The following is a 20,561-nucleotide window of genomic DNA, read 5'->3' on the forward strand; positions in this document are numbered from 1 at the left end:
GGGTCGCATCGAACGGATTATATCTACTATAAAATTAAAAATCCGTTTAAGTGCTGGTAGAATTGATCATTCACTTATAATAAAACATCAAGCATTCGCCGTTTTTATATTTGTAAAACTAAATAACGAGCCGAGCCGAGCATAGAGCCAAATATTGCTTCGAACATCTTAAGAATCGCTCACTCTATTCAATGCTCGTCAAAAATATTCTTCTCGGCAAAAAGCTTCAAGCAAATCTACTCGCTAGAATGCTCGCTAAAATTTTCTCGTATTTTCCTGTGAAGTAACATTCGCACGAATGCTCTAGAAGTGAATGCTGAAGTGTATCAGCACCTTTTGATGCGTCTGCGATACGATGCGGATCAGTGAAACTACCATAAGGAGGAAAGATTTTACTGCTTGTTAGAATTGATTAGGCTTTGATACTACTGAACTGATTATAATAATTCTGTCAACATTAGGATTCCTCCATTATCCCCCACAAACAAATGCAATCCCAAATTTTATCCCTGGAACGGGAACAACGCGGGTGAAACGTCTGCTATTTACTATAACAATATAAAGGAATACCCATTTTAATAATGTACGAGTCCAAAACCGCTAAGCTTAGCTTTTCGTGCAAGTATTAATGTTATAGTTAGTACTTAATTATGCCGCAGTCATTAATTTTAATTTCCCTCAGTATACATTGTTGGCCCGTGCGGTGACTTGTGACTAGTGAGTAATGATTATTTTAAATGACATGTAATTTTATCGTCAGCTGTAGGTATGTTTACACACAAACAGTTGCTAGAGGAACGATTTATGAGCCACTGAAAAGAAGTAGGTGTTACTTTGCGAAAGTTTTCGATGTTCAATAAGCAGTAGGTGTAGTCTTTTTCTGCAAAAGTCTTCTAGGTCACGACACGCAAATATTATAAATGCCCTATCATTTCTCTATTATTACAATATAATATAACAGCGTAAGTCGCTACCGTCAGCTTATTTATTTAGGAAGGCCAACCGCAGAACATTGTATCGTGTGTTGTACCCAATGGTGAATGTTCAACTTATCACAAGTCTTCACAACGTATACAATATTTAAAAATGTAATCATTTATGATATCTAACTTCAATATATATCGTATGTCAAAGAAATGAAAAATATTACAAACTATTTACAACAAATTAAATTAAATTAAAACCACAAAAAAAACAGAAATACAAAAATACAAATTAAATTAAAACAAACAAAAAATACAAAAATATTAATTAAATATTACATACAGCTTATTTAAACTAGGTATTAAAGTAAGGCTTTAAGAATAGTTAATGCTAAAATTGTAAGGCTTGCCTATACCCAGACGACACGTTACGAATCTGCATTAGAGAAGGAATTTTATACATATTTTGTACCATTTGTATGTGTGGTGCCTACCCTAGTTGGAAATCTTGTGCTCGCCACTTTATATCATAATATCAGGTAGTAAGATAAGGTAATAAAAAATAATTGACATTAGAGTCCTACCTTTGTTTGATTGCTACGAGTATAAATAAGGCCGGTAGCATACACACGTTTTCCGTATTCGTTTTCTAATGCGTTATGCCGATTTGGAATTCCGTAATATTAACAGACTTTACGTTTATCTTCATTCAGAAGGTATATTATTACAGGCCGCCAATTGTACATTAGTTTTTAAGTTCTTTTTTGTGTACAATAAAGTATATTTCATTCATTCATTATACTGTCGCAAGCAATTCGTTACGTACACGCGGAATTTGTTCCGTTCGGAAAAATAACGTGTGCGTCAATTAATGTATTTCATATTGATTTCATCCGTTCGGTTTTCCGGACACGGAAAATGAATTCGGTAAAAAACGAATGTATGTCGCCGGCCTAAGACGTCATGTATCCATAAAAATGCGCATTAAATAATAGTTACCTACTTGTTTATGGGATGTTCTCAATGATATTTATTTTATAATGTCATTGGATGTTATGTTTTTTGTTGTAGATTAAAAATATTAATAACAAATCAACAAGGGTTTAACCTTTGTTGGAATGCCTCCACGAGCACTTTCTCGGTAGGGTGGTGAAAAACAACGGCCGAAACCTACCACCAGACCAGATCTTAGAAAATCTAAAATCCTAAGCTGACCCGACCTGGGAATCGAACGGAGGACTTCTGTTGAAATCCACAGCGCTAGCAATTACCATCAAAATGCACTGTCTTGAGCACATCAACAGAGGTTTACCGTAGTTAGCTGATTCAGCTACGGACAATGAGGTCCAGGGTTCGAATCCTGGGTCAAGCCACCAAAATATACGATATTGGGATTTTTCTTACAAGAAAAACCTTAATAGCTTGATCACGTAAAGCCGTCCTGCGTCTGATCTTTCACAGATCGTATCGGTCTGTCGTCCCATCGGACTTTGAAAGGGAGAGAATATAGTGCATCTGTACTTGCGCACACACTTGTGCACTATATCTCCTGAGTAAATGGTTAATCTCAAAAATGAGATTGGCCGCCATGGCCAAAAAAAATACCTACCCTTGTACCATCAGCGATAGGGTTAATTTTATAAACCAGTAGGTTCATTGGTTTTACCGTAGGCACTTATTCGTATTTACTCGTAGCATGACAGATGGGAACTCATCGATCAATTAGTTTATGCGTGAGGATACAATTTTCACTCAAGCATGACAAGCTTAAGCGCAGCTTTAGTGTTTTATGTTCTGTGACGAATTTACGCCATTACGCAAGCTTCTAAAAAAAATAATGTTATACTGAAACAAGGAATTGGAAACATATTGATTACATTTCACTTACATTAACGCTATTAAAATGCTTTCGCTTTTATTTTCCATTACTGAAAGCTTTCATTTTCCACAGACCACAGACACACTGACAGATAGACACGTCAAACTTATAGCACCCTTCTTTTTGCGTCGGGGGTTAAAAATTAATTTAAATATCTAATTTCCGCCATGTCCATGTAAATTGTAAATGCCGGCATCAGGAATCAGATCGGAATGTCTGTGATAGATACCAACATTGGCGCACTCCAGTCTCCCGCTGAGCGCGCATCACATGACGCTATGTGACGTCATCGGACGACGCACACTTCTAAATCCGTCCGCGCGACATTTCTGTTGGTACATGATAGCGATCTCGACCTCAAATATTTAGACGACATCCAGAGGTTAAACAAGTAAACATGGTTTAAAATTTTATTACCATTACAGGTTTTTATTTGGCGAATACCAAATATTCTAAAATGAAAAATATAGAAAATATAAAAGTGAAATAGTAATAGAAAATCCGGCAATAAATTTAACAGTTTTAATTAATCATACGTTATTAAAAGTAGATGTCCGAAATTGGACCCACTTTTGAGAACAATACAGAAATGAAAAATGTACTAAAAATCTTGTATATTTTACTAAATTACTCCATAAGAATCTTAGCCGAACTAATATTCGCCAACAGGGAAAATAAGCTTGTTACATTATTTTCACACCGATCGTGATATAAATATATCCTCTTTGATTTCAGTGATTGTCAGTTGTCTTTGCAAAGCGTGCTGTCAATGTCAAAGTCAATCAATGAATAAGATGTCATTGTCAAATATCAATTCAATTTAATTCTTTTTTATGGTTGTCAAACATCATTTATTAACATAATTTGATTAGAATCAAATCCTTAATAAAACTATATATGCCTGTCAGTTAGACAGAGATAATGAAATGAATTTTAGGTCAAAGGGATACGAAATATCGTCTTCGTGTAACGAGTAACTGATTAGGCAAATATAGATTTCTTGGAAAATCTACCTTATGAGTTTTCCGTAATTGTACTATTTTATGGCAAATTTTCGACTCTGTATCATTTGTATAATTTGGGCCCGAGTTTGTATGGAAACTAAGTTTCTCTTTTAGATTAATTACAGTTACTTTTACTTACTTTTTTTGTTTAGATGGAACGAAATCTGAAATATGAATATGAACCCAATGGCCTCCAATCATCTTTGTGATGAAGGAATTCGTGAATAGTGTAGTAATCGACTTAGTGGAAGAAAGAAATAGTCATTATTTTTTTATCTGACCGAGTACTCCGAAGCAACATAGGCTATGAACTAATTCTGCCTCGATGATTCAGTAAAAGCCAACTTGAACTAAACAAAGCCTCAATAGCTCAACGGTATGAGCGGTCGGACTCATCACCGAGGGTTGGTGGTTCGATCCTCGCCCCGTTGGTCTATTGTCCTACCCACTCCTAGCTCAGTCTTTCCCGACTAGTTGGAGGGGAATGGGAATATTGGTCACATTATAGAAAAGATGGCAAATATTCTGTTCAAAAAAAATAATAATGATTCTTGCGAAAGTTTGGTAATTATGAGAACAGCTCATTGTACCTAATTGCAAAAGCCAAAAGTGTCTGCAAAAAGCGTAGATAAGGGTGGAGGGACGAGAAAAAAATTGCTCCACCACTTATACTTCCCGCTTTCATGAATACGAGTACTTTACAGCTTTAAATGTACCAAAAACCTCTAATGGAAGAGGCTGTTATAATGCGAATATTTTCTTTCAATCGCACATAACACAGTCATTATGAAAAAATATTTACGAACACCAAAAGTGTTTTCGAATTCTACTTAACCTTTGATTTGTAATAAAAAAGATGTATCGGTAAATCCATTTTCTTTTTAGGGCTCTGTAGTCGACAAGTTTAGCCATGTTCGTCGTCCTAAGAAGAAAGTTCTATGTTCCTTAAAAAGAGAGAGAGAGAGAGAGTACGCTGTATTTTTTAAATAGAGACCGTAAGGTACCAGCGTGATAACTCCGTGTCTGTGACATCTGTTTTTTATCTATATTAATCGCGTAGCATCGATGAGTTTGTTTACCTAACGTAGGTATCTCATTATTGTAATCCATCTATGATCGATATCATTTCATTACGTGCCTATCACGCTTAAGCGCATAGTCATGAAATGATGCATCATGTAGAGCTAGCGGACGCCTGCGATTTCGTCCTCGTGAATTTTCCGGGACGAAACGAAGCATGTGAGTAAAATCTAATTTACATTCCAAATTTCAGCCAATTCGGTTCAGTAGCCGCATCGTGAAGGGGGAACTTAAACACAAATACTTACACATAAACTTTCGCCTTTATAATATTATAGTAATAAATTTTCTATTAGCGCCATCTATGTTAAAATTGTATCATCTCAATAAGAAAAGCTTCCGCGTTTTTCTCGACATAGTGTGGTAAGCGTAGCGTCGGTCGTGTTGCGCCAATTTTTGCATAGATGTCGCTATTAAACATTTAAATATTGTATATACACTCATAAATAAAATCAATTTCCACATAAGAACATATTATGAAGAAAACAAAAATATTATACACTAGCGGATACCCGCGACTTCGTCCGTTTGAAGTTCATCATCATCATCATCTTGTGCAGTGGCGTGCACAAGGTTTTAAAAAGGGTGAGCTCTAAACGTACAAATTGTACAAAATGGGAAATTCCACCTCCAATATAGGTATCTACGTAATGAATCATCAGGGTATGCATTGCGTTTATGCATCTATGAAGTTCATGTCACTGAGCGTGTGCCATCCTCCAAACGAAGTTTTGCGGTCAATATGGGAAAAGCCTTCCTATTTTTAGCCGCTTCTCTTAACTGCGAATGGCCTAGCCCAGTCCACTCCCTTACATCGTCCAACCATTGCTGTCTTTGACGGCCGGGTGCTTTGTAATATGATATGATATTTTCCCTTCCAATATTAGCTTTGGGAGTAAAAAATGGGCTCATCTCTGCATGTGCCATTGAAATTTTCACAAATCCCGCGGAAACCATAGATTTTGCCGAGATGAAAAGATTTTTTTAGGACAAAAAGTAGCCTATATGCCGCTCAATGACCTCTTCTATCTCTTAGAAAGTCTTATAAATATCGGTACAGCCGTTCTTGAAATTAGCCCGACAAACATAAAGATAACCTGACAAAAGTTTTAAAAAACTTGCTTATGTTTCGTATCGTGTAAATAGCTATAAGCACTTGAAAAAACGCAATTAAGTATTTTGAAATCATAGAAAGACACTTAAATTTTATTAATGTCACATAACACTTTAGAAGACAATATTGTTATGGTTATTTATTTATTCTTTCAACTATTCCCAACTTTCACATTTTTTTACAGGACATGTAAGTACGTCAATTAATGGATAGCTAAGATAACCTAGGTTAGGCTAAAAATGTCATCATCTTACCTGTTTTAAGTGAATCTGTAACATCAATTTAAGGTCTATTAAGTTAAATATAACAACACATATTTAGAGACCTCTCATCTCTCAGTTTTCAGTTTAAGGAAAAGTCTGTACCTTCTGTAATTGGGTCAAGAAGAGGCCAAGGCTTTTCATTTGAGGCTTCACAATGAAGTGCCTGTGTTGAATGTACCCGTATACCCACAATCTGTCTCCATGAGTACTCCTACAACAAAAGCTTAAGAATATAATATAAATCAGTTAAAACTTGGATGTTTGTGACCAACAAAATATAAATTAAGTTTTAATTAAGTTGCAAGTACAAAAAAAATTAAAAGGTATAAAATAATGTATAAAGTTTTGAATGAATCACAACTTCTCTAGGTAGCTGGGAGTATCAATTATTCAAATAATTATTCTTAAGTTAGTTGTCATTCGAAAAAATCTTATACGCGGATGAAATCGTGGATTAGTTAGTGAGTTTGCAGGCAATATATCTTATGTTTTTCACTTGAAAGTCAAGAGCTTTTAAGCAAAGTAAATAATAAGATAAAAATGTAATGCCGCTAGAGACGCTCGGTTCTAAAAATAGGTTTCGACGCCTCTCGGATTTCCAGTGGGCGGCATATGTATATTTTGCAGGATTTGTAACAAGTGGAAGGTTTGTCCGGATCGTGTATTTTTTTTAAATCAATTGTAACATTCTATTTATTTAAGTAAGCCAAAGTTAGCTGAGTAAAGTAGAACTAGAGATTACAATAACAACAATTTGTATCTTGAATAACAATTTAATGACAAAATAAGCTCATACATAGAATTCAGTCGACTGAATATCGGATAAGTTGTAGGGCAAATTTGACAGGCTGTTCGAACGGGTGCGCGCGCAAGTTTCCGCCATATTGAATTTCCATCCCACTCCCGTGGCACAGTGGGAACTTATCAGGACCGAGGTAACAGCTGTGACCTGTGAGCGCGAAACACTTGCAACCCTACCCATGGCTTAACAAAGAAATAATACAAATCAACCCAAAATCTCTAATGTAAAGTCATCTCAACTGTGTGTAAGTGTATCTTGTAAAAATTCCCAAATTATTGATTGCGTATGCTCCAGTATTGCTGAACTGGTGGCGTTGTGCTTAAGTGTTTCGAATTAAGTTTATTATTTGTACAGAGGGAGGTTCCAGAGTGGTTTAGAGTCCGTAGAAGTAACAAAGTAGCAGAAATCGATACGCGTGTGCTGGCATCCGTTCCCGTTGCGTGATGCGAATGTAAAAGGGACGGAGATAGGCGGCGTTCAGTTACATTTCTGAAACCCATTTAACCGATAACCGATAAAATATAAATATTGACGTCCCCTCATTGATTGAATACAGGAACCAATAAAAGGTATGTACAATTGTATTTTGTTATATGTTACTTTCACTGATAAGCTCTTTCTTAGCATGTGTGTGTTATTACGTCAGTAGATGTTATGTTGGACTTAAAATATATAGAAACATTTGCCGTCCTTTGTTGCATGCTGAAAAGAAATGATTTGTATGTAGTTTACAACAGCTACTTGTAACTATTAGTTAGCTGTTCTTAGTGTTAATTTGACATTAGCTGTATAATTTTTCTTTTTATTGTATATTACGGCTAATTTAGCCATAGTATTCGGCACATCCATATTTTTTTTAATTTAAATAATTGATTCAACAAAGGGAGCTACATTATAAGCGAGTATCTAAAATGCACTATATTTTATCCCCGTATTCCAATAGAAACGGGAACTGCGCGTCTAAAATCACGCGGCGTTTGCTATTTTGTAATATTACGTTTTATGGAAATCAGATCGGGCCTATCGGGCCGATAGAAGGTTTTCTTAATTGGTCTAGGTCTGGCTGGTGGGAAGCTTCGGCCGTGGCTAGTTACCACCCTACCGGCAAAGACGTACCGCCAAGCGATTTAGCATTCCGGTTTGATGTCGTGTAGAAACCGAAAGGATTGTGGATTTTACATCCTCCTAACAAGTTAGCCCGCTTCCATCAGGTGAGATTGCATTCAAGGACTAACTTGTAAAGAATAGTATAAAAAAGAAACTAGGTATAGGTACCTACCGCGGTAAATAATTAATATTTAAATCAGTAGGTACCAGTGTTCAAAATCAACAACGCTCAAATCCAAGTCTACATAATTTATGTATGAGTAACTCGCAAAGCGTTGAAACAAATTTACGTTCGGCCCTCTTAAAAAATTAATTTATTTCTCTACCGTGGTACATAGTCGTCGAAAAATTAGGGGTGTAAAATATTTCACAAACGCTACTTTATAAAATATGTACGGCAACGTTGGCGCATTCGAGAGCGGAAAGCTAGTCCGAACTACGTGGCTTATTCAGATCCGATGCACAAACATTGAAAATACAATGGAATGTCGTATGAATATTTTATTTTGCTTGAACTTCACTATTGACAGATTTTTTTTTATACAAATACAGAGAAATAAGTGAATAATGAAAATTTTTACTCCCTTTAATCACAAATTTATACACTGTAAGAAAATATATTTCCCTTTTATTTCCATTATTCATCTAAGTCCTTATGCGCTAGGCGAGGCACACTATTGACAGATTTCTTTCTATACAAATACAGAGAAATAAGTGAATAGTGAAATGTATTCCTGAAAATGAAAATTTTTACTCCCTTTAACCACAAATTTATACACTATAAGAAAATATATTTCCCTTTTATTTCCATTATTCATCTGAGTCCTTATGTGCTGGGCGAGGCACACTATTGATAGATTTTTTAGAATACAGAGAAATAAGTGAATAGTGAAATGTATTAATGAAAATGAAAATTTTTACTCCCTTAAATCACAAATTTATACATTATTAGAAAATACATTTCCCTTTTATTTCCATTGTTCATCTAAGTCCTTATACACTGGGCGAGGCACACTATTGACAAATTTTTTTCTATACAAATACAGAGAAATAATTGAATAGTGAAATGTATTCCTGAAAATGAAATTTTTTACTCCCTTTAATCACAAATTTATACACTGTATGAAAATATATTTCCCTTTTATTTCCATCATTCATCTAAGTCCTTATGCGCTGGGCGAGGCACTCACGTCGGCATAGCAGAAATTCTTCAAAATGCCTTTGATCGGCTCGAACATGAAATTATTCGAAGTATTGCAATTGCTCAATTAATGAACGCTCGCTTTCACAAACTTGCAGTCTCTTTTATCATGAGATATTTTATAATTTAGATTCTTATCGAAAATTATAAGAATCTAAAATTATAAAATATCTCGTATACTCTCAAATACTTTTTTGTTCACAACATAATCTCATTTATAATGTTAAGGGTAAGTGTCGAATATTCTAATCGTAATTTTTGTCTCGTTCTTATTATATTATGTCAAATGACAAAGACATAACTTGCTATCCTATACATTTCTATCATCACCTAAAATCTTTCAATATTCCTTCTTTGATTTATCATTTACATATGTTATAAGAAATGTCGATAAGCAGAGCTTGTTTGTATCTAACATCATTGTTAGCCGATGGACGTCTATTACTGCACATAAGTGTATCATGTGGATTTAACCACCGAACACCATGGCCGTTTGCATTCAAATATATAACACGGCTAACACTATTCTTTTCGGTGCCGAGTCCCCATTTCAGCACCTTGAGAGCCCAACCTTCATCAGCTATGTGCGCCTTCCTTTGCCACTTTGGTTTTGCGTCTCCTATCCATAAAGATATGAGTTTCTATAAATATATCATAATTACAACACTTTAATATGATTGTTATATAAGTTAAAATTAAAGAATAAATCGAAGGAAATCTCCTATCTTGTAAAAATGTATCCAATGTTTTAATTACTTCTTAAGAAACAAGCCTTGTGCTTATTACGTACCATCTTTATTTTGTCTTTTGTATTCCTTTGTCAGTTCTTTCTTATTCAACAGTAGCAATTGGAATTCCCTTTACATGTTGCTATAATTGGTTTTATTGATTTATGTGTTTGTCTTCGACCTTGCATACGACTGCTGTTGACAGTTAGTCATCCGTTGAGAATTTTTTGACTTTATATTATTGCATCTAACATATACTTTAAATATATCATTATTGCTTATACAAAATTACTTCCCTATTATTGTATGCTAATTAGTTCGTATGGTTGCATCAATTAGAACAATAGATTTGATTAATAGATATTACGATAATAGGACTTTCCATTTGGCCAAACTTTAATAATTAATTACAGCTTTAGTTACTTAGTTTAAAGGTTAACGTATTCGAAGTTCGATAATATGTAACTACACTATTCTTGGATGTATTCATTTCCATAGTGAGCATAAAAAAGTCCTCATAAACTCGCAGTTAAAGTGAAATCCTGATTAATGAGGCTAAAGAATTTTTATGTTTGAAGGTAATAAGCTCGGATCAGTAATGAAAAACGTTTTTGAGTCAGACAAAGAAACGACCTAAACTTTTATTACAATTGTAATGCAAGTGAACTTTAATAATTACACAGTATATTAGTGTAATGTTTGTTTATAAACAAAAATGAAAATTTTCAAAATTTGGTCTTTTAATATTTATCTTCAAAAAAATAATAGATCATCATCATTATCAACCCATATTCAGCAACGCAGAGAATTAAGAAAATTCTCTGGTATGCAGGTTTCCTCACGATGTTTTTCCTTCACCGCTTGAGACACGGGATATTTAATTTCTTAAAATGCACACAACTGAAAAGTTGGAGTTGCATGTCTTGGACCGGATTCAAAGCCACACCCTCTGGAATCGGAGGCAGAGATCATATCCACAGGGCTATCACAGCTCATAAAAAAAATAATACCCAGCAAAAAAATATTTGGAGCAGTTATCTGTGTTTTGAACAAAGCAATAGCGTAGGTGTTCGACGTAGGAATCGATAAGCAAATATATTCCTAACAAAATTCAGAATAAACACCCTTTTGCAATAAACCGTTGGAGAGATAAAGCGTTATGCTGACAACTAACTCGGAATTGAAATTGTGATGTTTTAGCGTAGCAATAGAGACGAGTTTAGCAAATGATCCTCGTAGTGAACTAACCATACTTAACTATTTGTTTGTGGAACAAACTGAGTGGTAGTTGTGTTTAAGCTTAATACATTTTAACTTTGTGAACATGAATTGTGAAGGCGTTCATCAAAACGATGAGGTAATTAAACAAAACAATATAAATAATGTCATAACTGATGGTTTGATAAGTTTCAAATCTGAAACGGTTATCGAAAATCTTATCGGAAGTCAACATTCGGCTTTTGTTTTGAACTCAATAATAGTTTTTGACTTTAATTATAGTATGTCTTGTCTCGTTCACGGTGCATTATTGTTCCTATCGATGTAGATCACAACCATTTTGTTCAGGTATACTAAATAGACTTACTCAGTCTACTTACTACTATACCTACACTTACAGTCATACATAATGGAAGGAATGATATGGTAAGGTCGTTCTGCTGAAAATGCCCTTCATTACATTGCGTTACATTTGAATTTGACTTATAAACATCTGTAAAGGCACACAAGAAGTTAAAGTTAAAGTTGAAAAAACGTTTGACAAGGCCTCATCAGATAATTGCTGAGTTGATAAAATCTAATTTCAACGTCAAATTACGGTACATTTATCAAATCACCGCATGCGATATCTGATTAAGCCTTGTTAAACTATTTTCCGATTTTAACTTTTTCCTGCTTTAATTGTCTCCTGTTTAACAAGTGAACTTATTTATGAATTAGCTAATTTCGTCTGCGTGTAATTAGTTTTTCCTACCTACTTGTTTCCTTGCGTACGATTAGCTTTAAAAACTTTCTACTTATGTACCTATTCTTACTTGACGCCCCGTAAAAGTTGCATAAAAATCAGTTTATTCGTTTTGTATCGCCAAACGATTTAGCGTTCGGGTACGATGTCGTGTAGAAACCTAAAGAGGTGTGGATTTTTATCCTACGCCTAGCAAGTTAGCCCGCTTCCAACTTAGATTCCATCATCACTTACCATACCACTTACCAGGTGAGATTGTAGTCAAGGGATAACTTGCAATAAATAAAAAAATGATGCATCCTAGATGCCAAAAATTGAACATGTCATGCTTTCAAAATGTTCAAAGGTTCCTATTGATTACCTTTTTCAAGTTATTTGGACCTAGAAGTTTTGGCGAGACGTTGACAGAAAGAGAAACAGTCAGATCGACAAGAATTAAAAAAATACATTCTTGGCTTCAGTAACCATAACACAATGCTCTCCGATAAAATTTTTCAACGTATCTTTAATGTATCTGTAATGTACAGAATTGGACCTGTTACAGTATTATTTTAGGTAACTGCTTTATGGATGTAGAAACTTTATAATAGAAACTTTATAATACAGTATGTTTTGTTACAGATGGGCGGCGGAGGTGATATGAAATGGCAGAAAGATGCGGCGGACCAGAATTTCGATTATATGTTCAAACTGCTCATCATTGGCAACAGTTCTGTGGGGAAGACAAGGTTTGTAGACTGAACGATCGATTAAATTATAGTACCTTAAGATACATAATATATAGGTACATATCACCATGCTTTATTCACCATAGTAGGGGTAGGTAGAGACCACGACCTTCCACTTGCCATGATCCTTGAGTGCGAGTGTCTCCCTTGATTTTTCCATTTGCATCAGTCATTTCATACAAGTTTCTTGGTTTAGGGTACCTATTTTTTGTCTGATGATTTTGCCCAGGAAAGTTTGCCTTGGCTGGTTTAATCCCTTTTGTTGGTCTCCCTTCATTCTGTGTAATTCCTTACCTTACCATTTAAATCAAAGGTAACTTTTATGCTCTATAATTATAAATACGTCTAGCTTATAACAATCTGGCACGTTTTTAATGTTCATAAATAGATGCAAGACGTCTTAAATCTAAAGTCACGTTATGCACAACACTACTCGTACATAAATAACCACAGTATATGATGACGTGCCACGTTAGAATAATTAGCGCGCTAACCCATATTAGATCAGCATGGTGAGTCTAAGCTCCATATCCCCTTACCTATAAAGACGGAGGCCTAGCCTGTAGTGGAACGTTAAAATAGGCTGATAATTATATAATGATCATTATATTCTGCTTTTGCGTGTATTGTGTCATTACCTTAGTATTTGCTAGTTGCAAATGATAATGGTTGTCTATTTTTAAAATTTATGTTTGGTTTTTAGCTTCCTCTTTCGATATGCCGATGACTCCTTCACCTCAGCGTTTGTGTCAACTGTAGGAATTGACTTCAAGGTCAAAACAGTTTTCCGTCACGACAAACGTGTAAAACTACAGATATGGGTGTGTATATTTCTTTATTAGTGTATAAAATATTTATTTAAAGTGATCATTCATTTTAATGAGGGTCATTGTAGCACGAGTGCTACAATCGCTAATTACTTGCAGTGGCATACAATACTTTTTCTACAATCATGTTAAAATAAATAAAAGGATTAACAAAACTTGGTTCCTCCTCGATTTTATATCGGCGTGACATCCTACATTTTGTCTCTTATAAGGAAGCATTAGCAGAATTTTTATTGCCAATGCCATGTAACTATTTAAAAATTAAAAAAAAAACATTGTAGCTCGGCTTACCAAGGTGCTAATGAACATTACCAAGCGACCTGTAGGAATGAATAGCTTTGTGAATGTGTTTGTGGCTTGAGGTTTTCTATTGATTACAAAATGGGAATAAAAAAATATTTAAAACCAATAAAATTATATTGAAAACAAATGAATTTTCAGGATACTGCAGGACAGGAACGGTATCGCACTATCACAACAGCCTATTACCGAGGGGCAATGGGCTTTATTTTAATGTACGACATAACAAATGAAGAAAGCTTCAACAGTGTTCAGGATTGGTAAGAATTTATCGTTAAATCAAATATCAATATACATAAATATATAAAAATACTCTATATAATAATAGATAAACAAATATATCCTATCACCATTATTGTTGACGCAATCCAGTAACGACGTACGTAACGATTAGTAAAAAGCTAAAAGCTAAAAACGGACAAAGACGTTTAGTGAACGCTGTACTGTGTGGGCTCTTCTCAGACCAAGGAGCGTTTGGAGCCTACCACTATCTAATGATATTATTACCTGAATTTTCGAAAGTGTTGTAGCTAAGCCCAATTGAAATAAATAAACTTTGATTTTGATTTTGACTGCCTTAAAAATCACACGAAAAAGTGACCCAAGCATGCATTTTTATTGAAATATCCAGAATAAGTACCTAAATTTTTAAATGTATACGTCAAAATTAAATTACTACCACAAAAATAGGCTATAATTTATAGGAGGTACTAATTTACACTAAGATTATTATTTGGTATGTTTGTTGAAACGCTTTAATATCTGGAACTACCAGTTGTAGTGTAAAAATTAAATAAGATCCGTTATTTTGGTTATTAATTGAGAAGTGACGTAGCACGTAGTAGCGGACGTCTGTTAGTAGAGATTAAAAGAAACTGGTTAACGTTTTATAGAGGATAAGACTCGTGACGGAATGTAAAGAGTTATGTATCCCACAGGGTGACACAAATCAAAACGTATTCGTGGGACAACGCACAAGTGATCCTAGTGGGTAACAAATGCGACATGGAGGAAGAACGCGTGGTGAGCGCCGAGCGGGGGAGACAGCTCGCCGAACAACTTGGCGTCGAGTTTTACGAGACTAGTGCTAAAGAAAATATAAACGTAAAGGTATGCAAGTTTTTACTATATTTTATGGAAGGAAAGCTATTTATAGTCAGACCTTCAATTACTGTTTAAAAGGCAACTGTTAGGGTGCTTTCCCACCAGGAATGCGCTACGCTGCTCGGGTATGGATGTGTTTGATATCCACCAATCATATTCATTGGTGCACATAGCTTAGCACTGTTAACTGTAGAACTACTAAGATATGTTTTTTATATGGAAGGATGCGTCCTATGGATGCCTGCTATGAGCCGTCGCGGTTGGGTATCTATGTTCCCTATCGAATATCGATACATCGCATACTCGTAGCTGGAACTGCGCATGTTTCTCACGCAGTTACTTTGCGGCGGCGCGTCCTTATAGCGCATCTTCTTCGCACAGCTACATAGTATTGGTGGAAACAGTCACATATTTTCGTTGCGTAGAATTCATATCTTTGTAGCATAGCTGCATAGCACATCTTTGCTGAAAAAGCACCCTTAACGTCTGATTTATCAACACGAAGCTATAAGTGATTGCGCTTACACTTGGCGAGCAGATAGTTACTGTCACTAAGAAGGGATTTTCCAAAATGGACCTCCTGAGGGTAGTTTCTGCAGGGTAGTAAAAAACCCGAAAATGATGTTGCGGGTCAGACTGTCATATTTTAAAAGGTGAAAGTTTATCAGATCATATTATAGGTAGGTATGGTTGATAACCATAGAGTTGATAACTATGGAGTTTGGACCATTGTGCATTTAGGAGATAGCAGGTTCATTATCATCATCATATCAGTCGATGGAAGTCCACCGTAGGACATAAGCCTTGTGTAGGGACTTCCAAACATTACGGATCCTGAGCCGCCTGCATCTAGCGAATCCCTACGACTCGTTTGATGTCGTCAGTCCACCTGGTCGAACAACATTGCGCTTTCTAGTGCGGGGTTGCCATTTCAGTACCTTGCGACCCCAAAGTCCACCGGCTCTTCAAACTATGTGCCCCACCCATTGCCACTTCAGCTTCGCGACACGTTGAGCTATGTTGGTGACTTTGGTTCTTCTGTGGAGATACGCAGAGATACTCCTAGCATAGTTCGTTCCAGCGCCCGCTTTGTGATTTTGTGATGAACCGTAAAAAATAATAGGTTACGAAGATCCAAATGTTTATTGTAATTAGTATAAAAAAGGTACCTACATATCTAATGTATAAGTTCTTAAGGATATTGAAGCTGTTAAATAAATGATAAATTACCAAGTAAATTCTCAATAGTCCTTGGTTTTAGCGTGTTTTTACCTACCACTAGAGACAAACTAGCGACCTGTCATTTGCGCAATCACTAGTTTTTTTTGGAAATAGAAGATTTCACTTAATCTTGTAATACACTTCATTAGTTATTATTGACTGAGATGCAAGTCAACTAAAACGCCCAAAGCATAGAACGAAATGAACGGTAGTTAGAAAAATATCACTTAATGTTCACGTTTTTATATTTCAGACGGTATTTGAGCGGCTGGTCGACATAATTTGCGACAAAATGTCGGAAAGTCTGGATTCGGAGCCAGCTATGTTGGCAGGCGGAGGTCGCGGGCAACGTCTCACAGAACAACCTCAAGGCAACAGCAACCCTAACTGCAACTGTTAATAAGAGTCAAAATATCTTGACAATCGCCTTGAACATACTGGCACTAAAAACAGCCTGTCATAAACAAATAGCACAGGAGTCCATTGATCGAAATAAGGATTGAAAACCAAAAAAAAGCACACTTTGTTTGAAATCTGAATGTTGTCCAGTATCTTCAAGAAACTGTAATAAATTTAAAATAAAATCTAAATAATAATAATAATGTATTACTTGCGAAACAGTATGAAAATTTTCAATGGTTCCTCGTGATTCGCCAAGACCTTAGTTATTTTTTCATATCCATAGTAATTTTTGATGTCCCTGAATGTTTTCTTGATATTATAATGATTATTGGACTTGTCCAGTAAATTCATTATTAAAATTAGTATAATATCATTATATTGTTAAATCTGTGTAACAAATAATGGTCACTTATTTAATAGTATTATTAATTTAGGTGTTAGCATATATTGCGAGCTGGAGTAGGGATCTGATACTTCTACTAGGTGTTTATTCTAATTTTAGAATTTTTATAATTTTATTGCTTGTAATAATATCTATATGCGAACTTTCTAAGTCTTTTAGTTTTATAAATTATTTAACATAATATGAGATTAAAGTATTACAACGACTTCTATAATAAGTGTTTTTCTTAAATTATGCTAAACAATAATTTGCGCATTTAAATATTATGTTTGTAATAATCTGTGCGATTTGGACCAAAATCAATATATTCAGGTTATTTTACAAATATTTTAGGATTTTTTCCACAAGCGCAAACTATTTTTAGAAATAATTTAAACAATTTGTATTTTATTAAAATGCCACAGTATTTGGATTTTAAAAGTAAAGAATTTACAGGCAAATTTAAAATTGATATAATTTTTTGCCCTTTTCTTAAGATAACTATTATGTTTTTATCATTTTCTATCTCTAAATCTTATATAAATTGTTGTAACAAAATTAAAAAGTAAATTAATAATTTAGATTTTAGCTTATTTTGAGAAAGTGTTTATAACTTTAATAGTAAAAGTTATCTAGCTAATTTGCTGCTTATATTATTTTGTTTAATTTGGATATCAAATTGATTTGTCATGAATTTTAAAAAGTAAAGTTTAAAATATTTTGTAATTTAAAATAGCAAGCTAACCTAAATATTTTCATTGTCATTATAAGTAATTGTTTCCATGATAGAAGGCATTTTTAATGTAGGTTCTTTATGTTTATATTTCTTTTATTGTCCAAGAAAATTTATATTTAGTTAATTTGATTACGTTATTTTTTTATTTTTAAAATAATTTGATTAGTGTTAGCGTTTATAAAAATTGTTATTTAACCAGACATAGTTTAAGAGCTTGTAACGGCATACCTATGATGTCTTCACATGGTAATTTGTGTATTGTGTTATTGCACAAAATGATCGTGGGCTACTATTTTATTGATAGATATAAAAGGTACTAGCTCTTGATCTAAGTATATAAAGACGCACTTCGTTGCTTCGTATTAGATATCAAAATTTAGTAAACGTTACAATGTAATCTGTTGTCGTTCGAAATTATTATATTAAAAAATAATATTAGGTACATATACATGTACATCTGTCAATATAATATTTCAATATAAATACAATTTCAAATATTGCAAAATATTTAAGCTTCAAAACTGTTTTGGCATGGCAAATGTGAACCGAGAACAACAATTGCTAATTAACTAAAGTGTTTGTAAATATGTTTCACCTGTGTATAAAGAAACTGTATAGTATTATATCTACTTACTATAAAAGCGGTTTGTATTCTTGTTACCTACCTACTATGATATGTAATTAATATAACGATAGGCATTTATTTAATCACTGTCGTTTGATCATAAAGCATGAAGCGTAAACATTACCTTTGTAACTGCTATGTCACCAGATCATAACAAATTGTGTATTCTAGTGTTCAATGTGTTTCCATCACGTTGGGCTAACGTTAGAGTTATTGTGTAGTAAACATAGACAATACAATTTATATATAAAATTCTGTTGATACTTGAGCACATTATTTTTAGACTAAGTACGATATTTTTTAATTAAAATTAAGTTCTTCTTAAAACAGCCGTAAAACATAATTCACATGGAAACGTACGCGTTTATTTATTTAAGATACAGTAAATCATACTTTATATTATTTTATATTAACTATATTATGAAGAAATGACGTAATCTATAAAAAATATTTACTGTTTGGCAAATGAAAATTATTATACCACCGATACATATAAATCTGTTATGTGTTCTACTTTTAGACATAAAAATAGTTATTGAAAGTAAAATTAAATAATATGAAACGGGCTGAATTATCAAAAAAATAATATTTTAAAATTGTATTCAAAAGCCATCTTCATATTTTGTGGTGAGCTCTTTGCCTATTATTGAAATTACGTCAATTCTAGGCGAATCTATGATACAACTGTCAAAGTTTTGTGTCGAACAAACATACGGATTAAATATACGGGAAATAGCAATGGATGTAGCGGTAATCTATAGTATTGTGTGGGTCTTAAGAGTAGAAAGGCATGAAACGGCATATCGTAGCGAATGGCTTTAGATAGAATTATTCTTATAAATTGCATGAAATTGAAAACTGTTTACCTATCTAATTTATAAAAAATAATGATTATTATGAATATAAAGGAAGTTAAAAAGAATCATTATTTACATTTTATTAATTAATTGAAACTGTATTTTAAGTTGTTTTTATCATGACTTATAATTTTTAAACGGGTATATTTGGTAATAATAATTTCTTAACACACCAAATGTTAACAAAAAAACCTGTTACAATATTGTAAATTATTTGTATAACAAATTCACGTTTTTCTTTTAAGCGTAATTTTTAATATGTACATGTAATTCAACATGCCAATTGCAAATTATTGTTTATAACTTCGTTTTCTAACTTAATGCTTCATCTCACTGAAAGCAGAAATATTAATCATTTAGATGTATTAATAAATGTACGTTATCATATTTGTTGTGCGTTAATAAAGGAATTATTTAAAATATAATGCTGTGTATATTATGTATATAATAGATTTATGTTGAGGGTTTTTGCGAATTAATCCACATTTGGGTATCTTCATATGAATGAGGGCACTGCTTCACCAGGCCTACCTTGGACCAGAATATGTATTTTATTGGAAATAGAGATGTCCAGTGAATGCTGCGAGTGGGGTAGAACTTCCCCATTTTGGCGTTTCCAGTTAGTTTCTTGCTGATAAGGCAACATTTGATAGTGTTGTCATGTAACAAAATCACTTTGCCATGTTTCTGCTTCAATGGCGACCGTCTTTCTTTTAATGTTGGACTTAAAAGTATCAATTGAAGTTGTCGTAATATTCTGTTCAGTTTTGAGTAATAAATAACACCCTGTTGATCCCATCGAATGTAGAGAAGAAGCTTCAAAACATGGATACTTGGTTTTACTGACAATGTTGACACAAATCCGGACTTGACTTTGTGATGTAATTTATTGTCGTAGTGTATCCAATTTTCAATACAAATCAGGATTCGATACAAAAAAACCTTTGATTTTCTGTCATTAAAGCAGAAATTCATAGGTGAGAGAACGCCATTTGATGTCTTTTGGCTACAACTTGTATGACATTTAAATTCCTTGCTGCTGGATCATTTCTAAATGCTAACGTTTTGAGATGTTTTGAAATTGTTGACTCAATTACTTGTTATAATTTCCACGTTCTACTAAAGTCTGTTATGGGTGTTGATCAAGCAATTCTTTGTCTTCAAACTTTTTTAATGCTCCTCCTATTGCTGTGTCTTTAGGTTCAAATTTTTTATATTTGGAAGGTCGAAGACTATCTCTACTTGCGACTATATCTTTAGAGCATTGTTGTCACAAGTATTAATAAGAATTTAGCTGCAGGAAATTAGTGCAATA

At 33.9% G+C, this 20,561-nt stretch overlaps 1 protein-coding gene across 2 annotated transcripts; it reads left to right on the plus strand.

Moving 5' to 3' along the window:
• Positions 1 to 7,134: 7,134 nt before the first annotated feature.
• On the plus strand, positions 7,135 to 19,671 carry LOC112043703 (ras-related protein Rab-3). 2 transcript variants are annotated; one of them, XM_024079223.2, is made up of 7 exons: positions 7,135 to 7,309; positions 7,420 to 7,634; positions 12,686 to 12,792; positions 13,496 to 13,613; positions 14,061 to 14,179; positions 14,858 to 15,029; positions 16,498 to 19,671. In XM_024079223.2, exons 3-7 carry the CDS (start codon positions 12,686 to 12,688, stop codon positions 16,642 to 16,644), a joined length of 663 nt encoding a protein of 220 aa, XP_023934991.1. In that variant the 5' UTR covers positions 7,135 to 7,309; positions 7,420 to 7,634; the 3' UTR covers positions 16,645 to 19,671. The 2 variants fall into 2 exon arrangements, with proteins under 2 accessions (XP_023934991.1, XP_023934992.1); XM_024079224.2 differs by having other exon boundaries at positions 7,135 to 7,634.
• Positions 19,672 to 20,561: the final 890 nt, after the last annotated feature.

The sequence above is a fragment of the Bicyclus anynana genome, chromosome 7 (assembly GCF_947172395.1).
Source record: "Bicyclus anynana chromosome 7, ilBicAnyn1.1, whole genome shotgun sequence".
NCBI classification, from domain to species: Eukaryota; Metazoa; Arthropoda; class Insecta; order Lepidoptera; family Nymphalidae; genus Bicyclus; species Bicyclus anynana.